Here is a 19,573-nt window from a genome sequence, read left to right on the forward strand (position 1 = left end):
AACGACACTGCCTGGGGCACACAAGGTGTCTCATGCATAGTCTGGTTCAAACCGGTGCTGGGGCACTCCAGCCCCATTCCTGGCGCGAAACTGGACAAAGGGAAAGGGGTGTAACCACCCACCTCCCTGGTCCTACCCATAGGAGGGACCTAGCAGGTAACCCAGCCCCCCAGATTGGTATAAGAGTGGGAGCTGAGTCCCTAGGACTTTTCGATTATCCTGAAAAACTGCAACTTGAACAGAAACTCTGGACCTTCGACATTCAACTACGGAAGAAGACTGAAGAATCTCCCTTGTGGCCATGGAGTGGCCACCCTGTGCAAACAGGTACCACTAAGCGACCTGCCGTTTTCTTTGCCCAAGTCCTACGAGGACCCGACTGCAGAGCCCGACCAGCGCCATGACTTCCAGACTTCTCCGACCCTGATCCACATCCACAGCAAAGCTGAGATCCGTGGATGCGACGAGAGACGTGGGACCGGCTACATGGGAAAATTGGCGAGTAGCTTCCAGCGCAGCTTCTGAGGCATCCTCGAAGTTGTGCTCTGGGGATTGAGAAGCCCCAACCCCGAGCACCATCTGCACCGAAGATCAGCCCTCCACACTCCACGAGTTCTGCGTGGGGCCCTTCTGCATTTTCCTGCTCGACGCGTCTGTCCGGTTGCTTGCCCGTTGGCTAGTAGCCTCAGTGACGACGAACCCTCGACTTTCCACCGCTGGTTTGGCTCCTCCAGACTGGCCCTTGCTTCCCTGCGAAAGAGAAGCACCTCAGGCCTTCCTGGTCTGCAACAGAAGCGAACCCTTCATCCTGCGTAGGTTGCGCTTGCCAAGGCTTGTTGGGTCCGAACTCGACGACGCCGCCAACAGCAAGAGCCCTCGTGGGACAGCTCGCCTCCTGGTTCTGGTCGTCCTCGACGCCACCTGGTTCTGGTCGTCCTCGACGCCTCCTGGTACCCGTGGCTGCTGCGACAAGCTTCACCTCTTCACCTGCATCTTCACGACATCGCCTGGTTCCTTCCCGGCTCCTGGCTGGTGACCTAGATTCTGTCACCTCTGCTTTCAGGTACCCTCCTTCTTGATTCCAACCTTGGAATCCACCGGGCACTCTTCACTGACTGCCTGTCAGCACCTTTTCTTCAGGCATCCATAGAAGTCGACAACGAAACCCGACGCAAGTTCACACCTATGCACCCGCAGCCCGTGGGCTAGGTAAACGGAGTACTCCGGTGCTCACAAGGGTATTGACTATCCTAGGGTCTAGTTTCCAAGTCTGTAACTCCTAGCTCTTTCCGAAGTGTCCTAAAACTCTTTATTTCTAAACACCACTATTTCTATCGACTTTAACGCATTATGCATGAGTGTTTCCACTCTGCACCTGAATCCTGTGGGCCTCCCACTGCCTAGTAACTGGTAGTATAGTGTAGCCCCAGGGATTCCCTAGGCCTAACCTGTGTTCGTGACAGTGGTCCTTATACCACTTACTTACTATATGGTTTGCGTGGCCCCTAGGGCCTAACTGTATTACTTACCTGTGTGACTTATGTATGCTTAAATAAGACTGTGTTGTACTTACCTCGAATCTCATAAAGAGTGCTGAGGGTATTTTGACTAGAATAAATAAATTCTATTTTTATATATAACTGTTATGGTGTCCTTTCATTTGGTATTCAAGGGATTGCAAAAGACTGCTCTTGTCCATGCTACCACTAGGATAGCTGGTCTATAAGGTTGACTTTACAACCAATCACCATAAGGGTTGTTTGGACTGATACAGGGTGTACACTAGAACTAGTGACATCATATATCAGGCCAACTTCTCACACCGATTACATTACACAAGGACACATTCAGGCACGGGGAGATAAAGTGATTTGCCCAAAATCACTGAATGTGGACGCGACCCCGAGGCTCGAACCCTGGTCTCCAGCACCAAAGTCGGCGATCTAGCCGTCAGACCACATCCGCTCACTTTGTCTAACGGGAGTGAAAAAGAATGTAGCCAAAAACATAAAAGAAAGCACCACTGAACCTCTTTCCGTTTGGATTTAAATCGTTTCCAAGTTAGGTAAAAACTTTTTTTCTAATTAGAACTATGTTGTATTCTTTTCATACACATGTTTTAATTGGAAATAAATTATCACCTTGCGACTTACTTTTAGAACTAAATTGTTTAATTTTAACAGTCATCGCGTTAATGATGCCTCATAGGAAAATGCATTACTTTTTTAGAATCAAACTAAGTATCTATACATTCTATATAGATTCGTTTCCTAGGAGGCGTTCCCATATGAACATGTCCGCCGATTTCTAGTGACTACATCGATGACTCCCTTGTCCTTTTTCTATGCCATTGAACTGTTCCTTGTTTAACATGGTTACTGTTTGAGGAATGCAGCGTTTTGTTCAGCTGCACTGAATAATACCGAGATGTGCTTAGGGGCACACGGCTCACTTGACTTAGCTGCCTTTTGATATCGTAGTTAACCGAGATGGAGGGAGGTGAGTGGAGAGTGCTGTCTGCACCAAGCTGTACGTGGTAGCCACTGCTGCTACATAAATCTCGATGAATAAGATATGTTGCTTTGTATTTGTGGTATAAAAATAACTGTTTATATAAAAATATGTTCCTTGCTGCTGGGTATGCTTTAATATGATAATCGCTGCCCATGAATGTTCAGCTAGCTAATTGATTGACTATCTCATTTTAGCACTAACGTGTTGTACTGCTGTTCAGCTTGCACTTTACCTGCGCACTATCAGTTGGCTGTGCAGTGAATAGTGACCTTTGATGAGTTCATGTGAGTGCACTTATTGCTAGCAGATCCCGAACGTGATGGCATATTTGCACGCACTGTGGAACACTACAAGCCTCTTTCCGCCTGCTCACGACCGCAGGAAACTTTAGTGTTGGGGGAATCTGTGAGGCTCTTTGAGGGCTATTGATCATCACCCTACTGATGGCTTCTGTTATTTCTGCCATTATTTATCTTGCCTGTAAAGATAATGTATTTGGTCACACGCCATTGATCATCTCTCCATGCGTAGGTTTTGAATGTAATGGATAAGGTGGGAATGTATCATAAAAAAAAGTCTGAAGTCATTCTTTAATAGATGGGAAAATACACTGGGCAAAGTTGGAAGTTGTAAACAATAACAAGCATTTGCAATGCATTAGGTCTCTCATTTAGGCATGTTAGGCATGTTTAAGCTATTGATATTGCAAATAACAATGATTTTTATTTTTGGTTTCGTGTTTTAAAATATAAATAAAGGCATTGTCATTTACAATGCCAATATCTTATAACTTGTTAAGGGGTGCTCGCACTGGCAAATCACCTGTTCTGCCTCTCTCTACGAGAGTTTTTTAAACTGTTGATATAACGCACGCGCTCTCAACAACTGGCAGAGATTCATTATCCTAAAGGCTGCGCTTGTTACACTTGAGCAGGGCCGTTATTTCACCTTGCGCTAGCTTTTGGCAGTGGATGTGCGGTTACCACAGCTGTGGGTCACACTTTCTTGCTAATCACAGCTTGTGTTTGCTGGTGTGCCTTCGCTGATAGGCACAGCTTGAGTTAAATCTTTATGCTGGTCACTGCCTGGAGTCTTCTGTCGTCCTTTTTTCTTTCTTTCAGTGAATGTATAGAGAGCAGTTGGTAGTTTCCTGCTTGTATGGTGCACTGTTTTCAACAAAATAAAACCACTACCTGCATCCCACTGTACCCGCTTTATTTGTTGCAATCGTCTATTTCTTCTATGCTCGTGTGAGGCTGCTGTGGGGGTGGTTGAAGTCCACTAAATATGGTGAGATAGAAGAGTGTGTGTATCTCAATATAGAGGCTCCATGTTTTTATGCATTCCATACCTTGCCACATAATTCCAATCTGCCCTAATTTTACTCAACGCCACACACATCCACTCCCTATAATTCAACTCTATACATTACCATTCCACACCACATAATAAGACAACAAAGCACATATTTCAACTCAACAACACAATTATGCAACACAACACATATGTCTAATTAACACCACAAAATTCCGCATCATGCCACAAAATTCAACAGCATGCCACATAGTTAAACTCCACAAAACAAAATGCAATTCCACATAATTACTCTGACACACAATCCCACTCCACATAATTCCAGTACAGTCAATACCACATAAATACTATCCACATTTTCCCACTACACACCATATCACATAGTTCCACTACACAAATCCAGTCCACACATTCCACCACACATACATCCACTCCAATCCAAAACACATAGGTAAGACATTGTCATTTACATCGCCAATACCTCTAACTCTCACAAATGTGAGACCAATTTGCATTGCAAATGCTTGTTCCCATGCTTATCCGTGATCCCTTCTAGTACACTGTTGATTGTGGAAAGGTGGAATATTAAATTACTGATGATGCCTTATTTGAACTGTATTTGTTTTCTTTCTCATTCAGCTTCTGTTTTTTCGGTCTTATGCTTTTGGTGTTCATGTTTTTCTTGGAATTTTAGGACCACTTCCTCAACAGAGAATTCGCTTGAGTGCTGAAAATCAGAGAAACCTTCTGTGTACCTGTCCAGAAGAATCATATGACAACACAGACACTGGTTCATTTTTCCCAGGTGAAAGTTGGTTTTAGAATGATGTTGATGAATGTTACCAATTTAATTTGGCTTGTCATAATTTTCCCCCATCATGGAACTTTTTTTAACTCAAATCTTCAGTGTTTGGATGGGTATGTATGTGTAGAATGACTAACTAAAGATGCACGCAGTCTGTATACTCTGACATCTAATGATATGCTTGGATGTTTGCATGTTGTTTTTCTTTAAAGACTAAGGTAAGTAAAAAATCAATGCAGTGTACAAAAGGGTAGCTATAGGGGCTGCGCAGCCACACGTTGGCATACAGTCAACTCTGTTGCACTCCTTTCCCATTGCAACAGATCCCAGGGGGAGAAGATGTAGGAGTTGGTAAAATATCTTCCATTTGAGAACAGGGAAAGGGACGAGGAGATGGTGCTGGAGGACAACACGCACACCATCATTCATTGTGAGCTTGACACTTTGGACACATCCTCTAAAGGCTTCAGCACCAGCATCCTTCTCAGACACCATGCTTTGCTACTCACTGCATTCAACTGAAGTCCAGCAGCATCTCCTCAATCTCCCATTCAACGGGGATCATCTCCTCAGCCCCCCAGATTGATGATATGCATGAGAAAGTAAGACATGGGTCTTGCAATGTCTGGGGTGCCCTTCAAGCTCCAGTTGTGAGAGGCTCCTTTTACATGCAACAACCCATGATAGGAGCCAAGGCCACGTCACCCGAGCGGCTGCAGTCTTACCATAGACAGCAGCAAAATATCAGGCAGGCTGGGAGAAGTTATTACAAGGGTTCATACTAGGCTAAACGAGCCACGGGCAGAAGTGGCTTTGGTAAAGGCATTTCCACTTCCAAACAGTGACTTGCCCCCACTATCCACAGATCAAGCTTCACGCGTTGGCAGTGCAGAATACAAGGTTTCCTCTCTTTCCAGGCGGGAAACACATCAGATCAGTAGGTTTTAGGGTTGGTTTGCCGTGGCTATTGCCTAGAATGTTTGATACCCCCAACAATCTATTCCGCACTCCTGTCTTTAGCAGAGACCATCTTCACCTGTCAGAGGAAGTATAAGCGCTCCTTGCAAAGGGTGTAATGAAGAGTGCCCCCACACCACCAAGGGAAGGCGTCTATACTTCCTTATTTCCGAAATCACATCTATGAACCTCCTGGTAATCATAGTTGTGTGTTTCGGCATGATGCTTACTGCCCTGACATGTCATTTGTTGGCATTTGAGGTTGTGCCATCCCGATTTCGGAATCTGTAATAGTGTTGTCCCTTCGCCGGACCTTTGTCTCTTTCGGACCCTGGGGTCCTATACTCAGTTTCTCTCTTTTCGCGGGAATCTGTGGCATTTTGTCATTGTGCATTCTTTTTTCTCGTCCTATGACTTCGTTTCGTCCCTATCTGGCCGACAGTAGACTTGTGTTGTCCTCTGATGGATTGCGGTACCCTGCTTCCCTCGGGTCGGGTGTCAGCTATTCTGGCAATACTGAGCCTTATGGGTCTGGTGTCAGTTGAGCTGGCATTGTGGACCGCACCTTGTTTCCGTCAACTTTCTTGATGTTCTGCTTCCTTCGGGAACATGGTGGGGTACGGTCGCAGGCCCTCCTCTAATGGGGTATAGCTGTGATAAATCTATTCTTAGTTAAGTAATCTGCGGTAGATGTCTCTATCAGATGAACGAGTTACTTACTTTCGGTAACGATGTATCTGGTAGAGACAGTCTAACCACAGATTCCTTAATGCCCGCCCATCCTCCCCGTTCTGCGAGGACCTTTCCAGGTGGGGTTCTACCACCTTGCCTCCTTTCAGGTGGCCGTGGTCTTACTAAAGGGTGCTCTAGTTCACCTACCTCAGGGGCAGGGTGTGTCATTCTGGTTTACGCATTTTAGCTTTCCACCCATTCTCTTTTTGGGTGCCTAGGTTATGTGCTTTTTGCGGCTACTCCATCCGGGTTCTTCCAGCATAGTTTATCATGTTTTCTAATCCTCCCTCCACTCTTGTCTGTCTCCCCATGTCTTTGGGGTTTCCTTGTCTCTGCTGCAAGTGCTTTGGTTGAACTTCTATTGGACTATGCTCCGTGCATAGGTCATTTTGGGGATGTGGTACCACTTCTATGTGGTTGTTTACTTCAGGTCAGTGGCCATGGGTCATGACTTTTTAGTCCTGTACCCCTTTTTCAGTTGCATCCTTTGTCCACAGACTATCATACAGTTCCACCTGTGGTTGCATTCTGTCCTTGACTGTCATGTCATTCATTTCCGCTGCCGTTGCCTCTTTAGGGGAGCATGGTTCATTGCTTGGTGGGATTTTTATAAGGGCGGTTGATTGTTAGCTTACTTCAGTCTCTCCAAGTGTTGAGTACTTTTTCAACATGGGATGGTTTCTTTTCATTGCTGTTTCAAAGATTTTTGTTTCTTTTTTGGCACACTGTTCCTAAACTTCGTCAGTTTTGGTATTGGATATGCATTGTGGCACGGAAAAGTTTCACTGCAGAAAACTGACGTCAGCACACAGAGGGCGACTTATATGGCTCCATTGACATCACTTCCGTGGACGACGCCAGGACGTAGCCAGGCGACGACTCCCCCTAGCGTGCAGAGGTACTGCTGGGGCAAAGGTTTCCGGATCCAGTTTGACGCCTAGGGATATTCTAAGTTAAGGAATCTGCGGCTAGACTGTGTCTCTACCATATACATAGTTACCGAAGGTAAGTAACTCGTTCATAAAGCGCAATATGCACCAAGCTACCTTCAGTTGACCCTCCATACTCCTTTTCACTCACTTTGTGAAAAACAGTCCAAGATGTAGTCTGTGCCCATGTGCGTTGTCTGCTAAGGGATTAATCTGAAAGAAACAGTTACTTATAGATTCCTTACCTTCGAATTACCCCCAGGCATCAGACTGGATCTGGAAAGTTTTTTCGTCAGCAGTACCTCTGCGTGTCGGAAGGTGGCGTCGGTCGGCTCCATGTCTGTCGTGGTCGCCGGGATGACGTCACAGTAGCTACTTAAGCGCTGCCCTTGCGCCAGCCAGCGCAGATCCGGAGGGAGCAGTACCTCCAGTCACTTTTTGACTGAACTTTTTGAGCGACTTTTGTCGGTCTTTTTGAGTCCTAACGACTCCTGGTGCACGAAGGGATGCCCAGCTTCAAGGCTTGCGGTTCCTGTATACGACTGATTTCTGATGGATACATCTGCCAGTGGATTCCTCACCTTGTGAATATCCCCTGCGCCAGCAACATTCGGAAACTTTTGTAGCAGTCCACGCCGATGGGGTCGAAGACACGGCTCCGCTCGCGACTCCGCTGAAGTTACCGGCTCCATAAGAAGACTTTGTCGGCGTGATGACGTCAGTTCCCTTTTTTCCGCGCCGTCGACGCCAATGGATTTCGGGAATTGCTGTTGGTAGCTTCATTGTTACTTTGTTTTTCTTCTGGGTTTTCCCTGTTTCTCTTCGAGGAAGATGTCGACGAAGAAGCCGGGTTTCAAGCCCTGTCGAGAATGTGGCAAACACATGTCGATTACAGATCCACATGAAGACTGTGTTTGGTGTCTCTCTTCCGACCACGATGTGGATGGTTGCTCTTGCTGTCGCAAGATGAGCTCCAAAGCTCTAAAAGAAAGGGAGGCAAAGCTTTTCATCGCTAAGATGAAAAAAGAAAAGAGAGGAAGAAGGAAGTCAAGGTCGAGGTTGGTGTCGAAGTCGACTTCGGGGCATGCTCCGTGAACCAAGAAGCATAAGAAGAAGAGGAGGCATTCTTCTCAATATCATTCTGATAAGAGTTCGGCTCCGAAGTCGAAGTCGCCGGCTCGACGCCGAAATGAATCCGTGTGTCCTTCACCGGTCCCGGATTCTCCTGGTCCTTCTCCAGTGACTTCGCCGGCACCGGCTACATCTCCGGTTCCGATGCCATCCCCGACGCCGGTTCCATCTCCGGCTCTAGCTCCGTCTCCGGCCCCGGTTGAGGAACTTCAAGTCCCGGGTGAGCCTGCGACGCCGCTTGTTCCACCGTCGGCGCCGGTTGGCCCGAGTCCGGTGATGCCTGACCAGTACCCGGCATTCCCTGGTCCAGTTCAGGACCCCTCGCCTTATCTGAATGCGATGTATGGGGTGTTCGCGAGAGTACACCACTGGTGCACCTGTGGGTCCGATGGGTCCAATGGCGTTTAATTTAGGGGTGCCGCAGGTCTATCCGCAGGCCCCTTTCATGCCGTTTTTTCCAGCGACGCCGTCTTGGCATCTACCGGAGCCGAGGACGTCGACGCCGCTTCCATCTTCACCGGCGCCGGCTCGACCTCGTTCGACGCCGGCTGCTCCTGCGGATCCACGCTCGACGCCGGTGCCGGCGCCGTCGGATTCGATCACGGAGCTGCCGACGCCGCTTGTGCGGATTCGATCCAGAAGGGAAGCACAGAATGGTGGATGAAAGGAGATACCTTTTGGAAGAGGCTGAAGAGGGAGAGCTGGTTGAGTCTGATGAGGTGTATGAGGAGCTTAAGGAGGCTAATGGAGATACAAAGTGGGCTGGACACGGCAGACTCAGTATCGAGAGTCATGGGGTCTTCTGTTGCCACCAGGAGGAGTGCGTGGCTGAAGACTTCTGAGTTCTCCATGGATGTGCAGTCAACTTTGTTGGACCTGCCATTTGATGGATCTGGTTTGTTTGGAAAGAAGGCTGATGCTGCTCTTGAACGCTTTAAGGAGAGCAAGGCTACCGCTAGGTCTTTGGGCCTTCAAACCCACTCAAGGGGGTCTTTTAAAAGATACAGAGGCTTTGGAAGGGCATCCTTTCGTCCTTACAGACAGACCCAGCAGCAGCAACAGCAGCAAAGCTGTGTCCAAAGGTTACAGAGGTAGAATCAGGGGTCGCTCACGTGGCCGTCAACTCTCCTCCTCCTCAGCCCCTCCCACCACCGCAAAGCAGCCCTAGATCCACCATTCTGGATCATGTTGGTCCTTTGGGGGGCCGGCTTACCCATTTTCTACAAGATTGGGAATCGGTTACTACAGACCTTTGGGTTCTAGATCTTGTGGAAAATGGGTACGCCCTTCCCTTTCGGGAATTTCCCCCAAATTACCCTCCTTGCCAAGGGGCTTGCTCGGAGGACCACCGTCTTCTCCTGCGGGAGAAAGTCCTGAAGTTGTTTCAAAAAGGTGCGATAGAGGTGGTTCCAGAGCAGGAGAGGGGTCAGGGATGCTACTCCCGGTATTTCCTGATTCCGAAAAAGGACGGCAGATTGCGTCTGATATTGGACCTCAGAATCTTGAATCTTTTTCTAAAACAAGAGAAGTTCAAGATGCTCACCCTTGCTCAGGTTCTTCAAGCATTGAATCAGGAGGTCTGGATAGTGTCGATCGACTTGCAGGATGCGTATTTTCACATCCTCATCCTGAAGTCGCACAGGAAGTATCTCCGGTTTACGGTAGGATCGCAACATTATCAGTTTGCGGTCCTTCCATTTGGTCTTACCACTGCACCCCGAGTCTTCACGAAGGCGATGGCAGTGGTGGCAGCCCTTCTCAGAAGGTCGGGTATTTCGGTTTTCCCCTATCTGGACGACTGGCTGATAAAAGCGGAGTCGCCAGAGAAGGTGTCACATCATCTGCAGGATACAACTCAGCTGTTGTACAAATTGGGTTTCTCGATAAACGTGCCCAAATCTCAACTGGTGCCGTCTCAGTGCAACCTGTTCATAGGTGCGGTACTGGACACTACTGTGTGTCGAGCATTCCCTCCTCCTCAAATGATTCTCGACATACAGGAAATGATTCCTTTGTTTTACAATGGAGCAGTCCTTCGCCTGCTCGGTCTGTTTGCTTCCTGCATTCTGTTGGTCAACCATGCACGCTGGTACATGAGGGCGCTCCAGTGGAGCCGTGAAGCTGCGGCGGATCTGTCTTGGTGGGGCTTGGAGGGCAATCTGTCTCAAGAAAAGCCCTTCCATCTACCTCCATCGGTGGCCACAGTAATAACGGATGCATCCACTTTAGGGTGGGGTGCTCATCTGGGGGATCTGGAGATCAAGGGTCTTTGGTCTCCAGAGGAAAGGTTGCTTAACATCAACCTTCTGGAATTGCGGGCGATTCGTTTGGCACTCAAGGCCTTCCTCCGTTCCCTTCGAGGTCAGTCTGTTCAAGTCCTGACGGACAACACTACCGCGATGTGGTATGTCAACAAACAGGGAGGAGTTGGGTCTCTTTGTCTCTGCAGAGAGGCTCTACGTCTATGGTCATGGGCTCAGGACCATCAGATTTGTCTGATGGCAAATCATCTGGCTGGGGTTCTAAACGTACGTTCGGACAGTCTCAGTCGGCAGTTTCCCGCCGACCACGAGTGGAGGCTCCATCCGGAGGCGGTTCGTCACGTCTTTCGGATGTGGGGAACTCCTCGGGTGGACCTGTTCGCCACTCACGAGAATGCTCACTGTCAGTCATTCTGCAGTCTCCAGTATCCGATGCAGGGAGCGTTAGGGGATGCGTTTCAGCTGAGTTGGGGCTCACGACTCCTTTACGCGTTTCCTCCCATACCCTTGATTCCTCGGGTTCTGAGGAAGATTGGCCAAGACCGGTCCTAAGTCATATTGGTCGCCCCGGATTGGCCAAGAAGGGTGTGGTATTCAGATCTTCTCCACCTCTCCTCATGCCCTCCGCTCCGTCTCCCTCTGAGGGCAGTCCTCCTCTCGCAGTCAGAGGGGCAGGTTCTACACCCCCATCTCCAGAGCTTACACCTTCATGCCTGGAGATTGAACGGAGCAACCTGAGTTCTTTTTCTCTCCCACCTGATGTGGTAGATGTTGTAGGAGAGTAGGGTCTGCTTTCTATGTTCAACCCCACTTTTTGCTTTTGCTTCACTGGTTTTCGACTTAGATGTGGCTGTGGGCCTGCTAATCAGACCCACAGCCCAGCTGTTCTCTCTCTAAATTCATACTATGTGCTTTAGGTACATAACCCAATTGGTAAGGATCACCTTCTAGGGCCCTGTACAGTGTACCTTAGGTACCCAGGGCATAGGTGTACCCTAGACCTACCAGGGGCTGCAGCATGTATTATGCCACCCCTGGCTGGCCTTCCATTATGACACAACTGGCTGATTACTCAACTGGGGCAAGGTCATGTAATCACCCCTTGCTTAGGTGTAGTATTCCTATACCTACCTTATATATAGACACATGGGTAACCTATCAGTCACTACTACGGCAGGCCTTAACAATCCTGAAGGCAGAGTGCTTGGTAACATGTGAGATGGTGCTCTAGCATGAGCTGAGCCTGTCTGCAGCTTTCTGAACCATGTCCTTATAGCTGTTCTATGATATCGCCTACCATATACTCTTAAAATGCCTTATAATCCTCGCGGTTATGGTAACTATGGTTTGGCTTTATCAAAACATGTCGTGTAAGGTGTCTAACGCTTTGGAATACTACCCCCACACCATTTCTGGCGATGAGGATAGTATTCCTCCCTTCTAGAGGGAGAAGACATGTTGAAGACCTACTACCCGGTTAAAGTTAACCAGAGCCCCAGTATCACAAAATGGATGCTGCTGCCACAGACACAAGTCTGACCTCCTGCTGCTGGGAGTCCTTCCAGCGAGGGAGGCTTGGACAATAGGTTTCCTGCCTTGGGAGGTGCTAGCACCACCCTAGACAGGCCTTAGTGTATTGGGGCAGGGAGGGATGAATGAAACGAGACACTGCCTGAGGCACACAAGGTGTCCCATGCATAGTCTGGTTCAAACCGGTGCTGGGGCACTCCAGCCCCAGTCCTGGCGCGAAACTGGACAAAGGGAAGGGGGTGTAACCACCCCCCTCCCTGGTCCCACCCATTGGAGGGACCTAGCAGGTAACCCAGCCCCCCAGATCAGTATAAGAGTGGGAGCTGAGTCCCTAGGACTTTGGATTATCCTGATGACTGAAACTTGAACAGAAACTCTGGACCTTCGACTACGGAAGAAGACTGAAGAATCTCCCTTGTGGCCAAGGAGTGGCCACCCTGTGCAAACAGGCACCATCAAGCGACCTGCCGTTTGCTTTGCTCAAAGTTCTACGAGGAACCGACTGCAGAGCCCGACCAGCGCCTTGACTTCCAGACTTCTCCGACCCTGATCCACAGCAAAGCTATGATGTCACTAGTTCTAGTGTACACCCTGTATCAGTCCAAACAACCCTTATGGTGATTGGTTGTAAAGTCAACCTTATAGACCAGCTATCCTAGTGGTAGTATGGACAAGAGCAGTCTTAGGCTAAACTCTGTATGGCATGTGAAGCCAGCTGCTATACCATTTGCAATCCCTTGAATACCAAATGAAAGGACACCACAACAGATATATATGAAAATAGAATGTATTTATTCTAGTCAAAACACCCTCAGCACTCTTTATGAGATTCGAGGTAAGTACAACACAGTCTTATTTAAGCATACATAAGTCACACAGGTAAGTAATACAGTTAGGCCCTAGGGGCCACGCAAACCATATACTAAGTAAGTGGTATAAGGACCACTGTCACGAACACAGGTTAGGCCTAGGCCTAGGGAATCGCTGGGGCTACACTATCCTATTAGTTGCTAGGCAGTGGGAGGCCCACGGGATTCAGGTGCAGAGTGGAAACACTCACACGTAATGCGTTGAAGTCAATAGAAATAGTAGTATTTAGTAATTAAGAGTTTTAGGACACTTCGGAAGGAGCTAGGAGTTGGAGACTTGGAAACTAGACCCTAGGATAGTCAATACCCTTGTGAGCCCCGGAGTACTCAGTTTTCCTAGCCCACGGGCTGCGGGTCCATAGGTGTGAACTTGCGTCGGGTTTCGTCGTCGACTCCTATGGATGCCTGAAGAAAAGATGCTGACATGCAGTCAGTGAAGTGTCCGGTGGATCCCAAGATTGGAATCAAGAAGGAGGGTACCTGCAAGCAGAGGGGACAGAGTCTAGGTCACCAGCCAGGAGCCAGGAAGGAACCAGGAAGGAACCAGGCGATGTCGTGAAGATGCAGGTGAAGAGGTGAAGCTTGTCACAGCAGCCACGGGTACCAGGAGGCGTCGAGGATGACCAGAACCAGGAGGCGAGCTGTCCCACGAGGGCTCTTGCAGTCGGCGGCGTCGATGTCTAGTTCGGACCCAACAAGCCTTGGCAAGCGCAACCCACGCAGGATGAAGGATTTGCTTCTGTTGCAGACCAGGAAGGCCTGAGGTGCTTCTCTTTCACAGGGAAGCAAGGGCCAGTCTGGAGGAGCCGAACCAGCGGTGGAAAGTTAAGGGTTCGTTGTCACAAAGGATACTAGCCAACGGGCAAGCAACCGGACAGACACGTCGAGCAGGAAAATGCAGAAGGGCCCCACGCAGAACTTGTGGAGTGCTGATCTTCGGTGCAGATGGTGCTCGGGGTTGGGGCTTCTCAATCCCCAGAGCACAACTTCGAGGATGCCTCAGAAGCTGCGCTGGAAGCTACTCGCCAATTTTCCCAGGTAGCCGGTCCCACGTCTCTCGTCGCCTCCACGGATCTCAGCTTTGCTGTGGATGTGGATCAGGGTCGGAGAAGTCTGGAAGTCAGGAAGTCAAGGCGCTTGTTCGGGCTCTGCAGTCGGTTCCTCGTAGAACTTAGGCAAAGCAAACAGCAGGTCGCTTGATGGTGCCTGTTTGCACAGGATGGCCACTCCTTGGCCACAAGGGAGATTCTTCAGTCAGCTCCCACTCTTATACTAATCTGGGGGGCTGGGTTACCTGCTAGGTCCCTCCTATGGGTGGGACCAGGGAGGGGGGTGGTTACACCCCCTTCCCTTTGTCCAGTTTCGCGCCAGGACTGGGGCTGGAGTGCCCCAGCACCGGTTTGAACCGGACTATGCATGGGACACCTTGTGTGCCCCAGGCAGTGTCTCGTTTCTTTCATCCCTCCCTGCCCCAATACACTAAGCCCTGTCTAGGGTGGTGCTAGCACCTCCCAAGGCAGGAAACCTATTGTCCAAGCCACCCTCGCTGGAAGGACTCACAGCAGCAGGAGGTCAGACTTGTGTCTGTGGCAGCAGCATCCATTTTGTGATGCTGGGGCTCTGGTTAACTTTAACCGGGTAGTAGGTCTTCAACATGTCTTCTCCCTCTAGAAGGGAGGAATACTATCCTCATCGCCAGAAATGGTGTGGGGGTAGTATTCCAAAGTGTTAGACACCTTACACGACATGTTTTGATAAAGCCAAACCATAGTTACCATAACCGTTTAAGATTATACGGCACTTTAAGAGTATATGGTAGGGGATATCATAGAACAGCTATAAGGACATGGTTCCGAAAGCTGCAGACAGGCTCAGCTCATGCTAGAGCACCATCTCAAATGTTGCCAAGCACTCTGCCTTTAGGATTGTTAAGGCCTGCCATAGGAGTGACTGAAAGGTACCCATGTGTCTATATATAAGGCAGGTATAGGGATACTATACCTAAGCAAGGGGTGTTTACACGACCTTGCCCCAGCTGAGTTATCAGCCAGTTGTGTCATGATGGAAGGCCAGCCAGGGGTGGCATAATACAGGCTGCAGCCCCTGGTAGGCCTAGGGTACACCCATGCCCTGGGTACCTAAGGTACACTGTACAGGGCCCTAGAGGGTGATCCTTACCAATTGGGTTATGTACCTAAAGTACATAGTAAGAATTTAGAGAGAGAACAGCTGGGCTGTGGGTCTGATTAGCAGGCCCACAGCCACATCTAAGTCGAAAACCAGTGAAGCAAAAGCAAAAAGTGGGGGTGACCATAGAAAGCAGACCCTACTCTCCTACACACAAGCGCACCCTTTACAGATGGATTGTCTTGTGCATCAAGATATGCTACTCCCTGGCTGGTAAGGAACCTCCAGAGGGTTTAAGGGCTCATTCCACTAGAGCAAAGTCTTACACTTTGCTTTGTCTAGGGGCGTTCCTGTGGAGGACATTTGTAGGGCGGCAATTTGGGCCTCCCTTCACACATTTGCAAAACATTATTGCTTGGACACCGAGGTGAGGAGGGACGGACACTTTGCTCGTTCTGTCCTTAAGGACTTTCTGGTATAAAAGGGTGGACACCCTCCTCCGGGAGTGGGACTGCTGTGGGAATCTATTCACAAGGTGAGGAATCCACTGGCAGATGTATCCATCAGAAGAACAAGTTACTTACCTTCGGTAACGCTTTTTCTGGTGGATACAGTATCTGCCTTTTGATTCCTCACTGACCCACCCGCCTCCCTGTTGTCCACCCTTGTATACCTTTAGTATATGATGGTGTTTCAAGTTGTATTTATTACTTTCAAGGGCATTGTGTTGTTTCTTTTGCCTTTCTACTTATTGTCCACACTGTGTGTGTTGCTTTATATATTATGTACTGTGTATATATTGCTGTCGGTCCGTCCGTATGCCTCGAAGGCATGGAAAAAAGGGCGGAACTGACGTCATCACGCCGACTAGGTCTTCTTATGGAGCTGGTGACGTCAGCAGAGTCGCGAGTGGAGCCGTGTCTCTGTGACATCGTCTTCGACCCCATCGGCGTGGACTGCTACAAAAGTTTCCGAATGTTGCTGGCGCAGGGGATATTCACAAGGTGAGCAATCGACAGGCAGATACTGTATCCACCAGAAAAAGCTTTATCGAAGGTAAGTAACTTGTTCATCGGTGACGGATCTGCACCGCGCGTGTGCCACTTTTGCCTGGAGTGGAGCGCGACCATGACCCCAGGTCGTGCTCTGACTGCCGGACCATGGCTCCGAAGTCTTTGCGGGAGCAGTCCCAAAAGCTTCTAGAAAGCCGCCAGTCGGCTCAGCGCCATTCGAGGTCCCGGTCGCGGCGCCATCACCACTCGTCACCCAAGTCTTCGCACTCTGGTAAGTCGACGCACAAGAAGTCGGCGAAGAATCATCATCGCTATTCAACTTCTCCCCGTCGGTAGTCGGTGCGGACGGTGCCCCTCCAGCGGCTCCGCATGCGGAACCTGAAGGGTCTGCTCCACGTTTCCCACCCTTCCTGGGCCCAGGAGCAACCCCTGCTCAGCTTCGTCAGTTTTATGAAGCGATGCATGCAATCTCTGGGCAGCCCTACTCCACTGGCGTGCCTTCGGGCCCCGCGGACTCGGCTGGGGGCCATAGGCCTTCAACGCTGTCAGCTCCTGCCTCTGCACCGCAGGGTCCCCTTGGATCCAGGCCTAGATCTGGATCGGCACCGGTCGACCTCATTACACCTCTGCCGGCATTGATTTCACTGGCACCACGTCCACAGCAGATGCCAGCTGGACCCCCAGCTAGTGTCAACCCTGGCTTCCACCCCAATGTGGACACGGAGCCGGACCGGCGTCGACCGATGCCGGATCTGCTGCCGAAGTGTACTTTTGTCCCTGTGTTCCACCCTGGCCATTTTCAGCCAGATTGACAGCCAGAGGAGGGTGAGGATGACTGGAAGGGGTCTGGTGACCCTTTGACAGACCAGCTGGAGTACGAGCTGGACTGGAGAGAGGAACTAGGGGATACCAGCGGTCTTATTCCCTCCCCAGACCTAGGCATGTTGTCTCCTCCTACTGTGGCTACAGAGGAGGGAGCGTAATACGCAGTGGTGTTGCGTAGGGCGGCCGAGGCTATCCACCTCGAGCTTCATACGGTGGCAGTCAGGACTAACCTCCTGACAGAGGTGCTTTAGCCGGCAGCGAGCTTTTCTGAGCCCCCGCTGCAGTTCAATGAAGCCCTAACGGACATTCTTTTGGGCACCTAGTCAAGGCCCAACATGGGCTCCTGTGGATAGGATGGTTGCCAGACGCCACCGCCAGGCCCCGGACGACCCCACTTTCCTCTCCCAACGCCCTACCCCTGAGAGCTTGGAGGTCCAAGCCTCTATGTCCAAAGGCGCCTTCCCTACAGCTCCACCTGATAGGGAATCCAAGAAGCTGGACCAACTTGGGAAGATGTTTTCTTACACAAGCTTGGAACTGCAGTCTGTAAACACCGCATGTCTGTCGGGCTGTTATTCCCACTCTGTGTGGGATACGGTTGCGAAAGTGTCGCCTCAGTTCCTGGAGGAGGCCTGGGAAGTGCGCTCCCATGCAGTCGCCGAGAGCAGAGACTCAGTGAAGTTTACCCTCCGCTGTGGGCTGGATACCGTTGACGCACTTGGCAGGACGATTGCCACGTCAGTAGCCCTCCGGCACTACGCCTGGTTGCGTTGGACTGGTTTTTCTGGGGATGTCTGGGGATGTCCAATCCACACTTATGGACATGCCCTTTGATGGCTGTCGACTCTCGGGCTACGGCCATGTCCTTGGGCCTCTCCACCACCCGCCATGCGCAGTCTGCCTTTCCCCCCTTTCGTGGCTACGGAAGGGGTGCCCCACTACTTCCTGCCTAGAGCCAGAGCCAGAGGCCGGCACAGACTGTTCAGCCCCCTCTGCATCAGCCTCCAAACCCTCCTAGTCCGACCTTCCAGGGCCACCAAACGCCAGTGGGTGGCAGGATCCGCCCTCACCTCCCCCACTGGCACACCATCACGTCGGACAGTTGAGTTCTACAGATAGTCCGAAGGGGCTACTCCCTCCCCTGCGAGATGACCCCTCCCTCCATGCCACCTCAGTATCATCACATGTCGGAAGATCACCTGGCCCTTCTCCAACAGGAAGGTCTTGGGCAAGGGGCCCATCGAGAACGTTCCTGCCTCAGAAGTAGGTGGTTGTTGCTATTCCCACTACTTTCTGGTGCCCAAGAAGGACAGTGGCCTGTGTCCTATCTTGGATCTCAGGAACGTCAACCGCTTCCTCCGGAAGGAGAAGTTCAAAATGTTGACGCTCGCTCAGGTCTTGTCTGCCCTCGACCCTGGAGACTGGTTGGTAGTGTTGGACTTGCAGGATGCTTATTTTCACATCCTCGTCCTGCCGACCCACTGGCGTCACCTGCGGTTCACGGTAGGCCACGAGCACTTTCAGTTTACCATGATCCCCTTTGCCCTTACCAGCACCCCTTGGGTGTTCACGAAAGTGATGGTGGTAGTCGCAGCTCATCTGCGCAGTTCAGGGGTTCCAGTCTCCCTCTATCTCGACAACTGGTTGTTGAAGGCGGGCTCGCCCCAGGCAGTCGTCTCCCACCTCCAGACAACAGCCGACCGCGTGCATTTGCTGGGATTCTCCATCAACTTGCTGAAGTCGCACCCAATTCCCTCTCAGAAGCTCCTTTTCATTGGAGCAGTTCTGGACACAACGCAGTTTCGGGTTTATCCTCCCGAACAGTGAGTCCAGGATATTTGGGCTATGATTCCGATCTTTCAGCCTCTATCCCGGGTTTCGGTCAGGATGACCCTGAGGCTACTTGGCCTCATGGCCTCCTGCATCCTGCTGGTCGATCATGCTAGGTGGCATATGTGGGCTCTGCAGTGGGACCTGAAGTTCCAGTGGGCGCAGCATCAGGGAATCTGTCCGATTGCATCCAGATCTCGGAGGGCACTGCATGACAATTGCAGAGGTGACTCATGAACCAGGATTGGGTACTGGCAGATCCCTCTCCCTTCTCCAACCAGAACACACCGTGGTGACAGACGCATCCCTTCTGGGATGGGGCGGCCACATGGGAGAGGCGGCGATCAGAGGTCTCTTGTCTCCGATGGAGTCAGAGCTCCACATCAACCTTGTGGAGCTTCGGGTGATCCGTCTTGCACTGAAGGCATTCCTTCTCTCTGTCCGGGGAAGAGTAGTGCAGGTGTTCACAGACAACACCACCGCCATGTGGTACTGCAACAAACAGGGCAGGGTGGGGTCGTGGACCCTGTCAGGAGGCCCTTTTCCTCTGGACATGGGTGGAATATCATGGCATATTCCTGGTGGTTCAACACCTAGGAGGTTCCCTGAACACCAGGGCGGATGAACTCAGCCGCAGGTGCATGATGGATCACGAATAGCGTCGTCACTCGGAGGTGGTGCAAGGTCTCTTTCAGCAGTGGGGAGTGCCTTGGTCAGATCTATTTGCCACCGAAGA

General features: G+C 50.5%; 1 protein-coding gene across 9 annotated transcripts in view; it reads left to right on the plus strand.

The window, feature by feature from the left end:
- The window catches only part of TDRD6 (tudor domain containing 6), a 2,207,410-nt gene that overhangs the window by 1,663,188 nt on the left and 524,649 nt on the right, over positions 1 to 19,573 (plus strand). For all 9 annotated transcript variants that reach the window (XM_085610557.1, XM_085610549.1, XM_085610550.1 and 6 more), the window contains one exon: positions 4,523 to 4,633. In XM_085610557.1, the coding sequence (XP_085466683.1) occupies positions 4,523 to 4,633 (111 nt within the window). The remainder of the gene's footprint in view (positions 1 to 4,522; positions 4,634 to 19,573) is intronic.

Source organism: Triturus cristatus, chromosome 6 (genome assembly GCF_964204655.1).
Source record: "Triturus cristatus chromosome 6, aTriCri1.1, whole genome shotgun sequence".
Taxonomy (NCBI): Eukaryota; Metazoa; Chordata; class Amphibia; order Caudata; family Salamandridae; genus Triturus; species Triturus cristatus.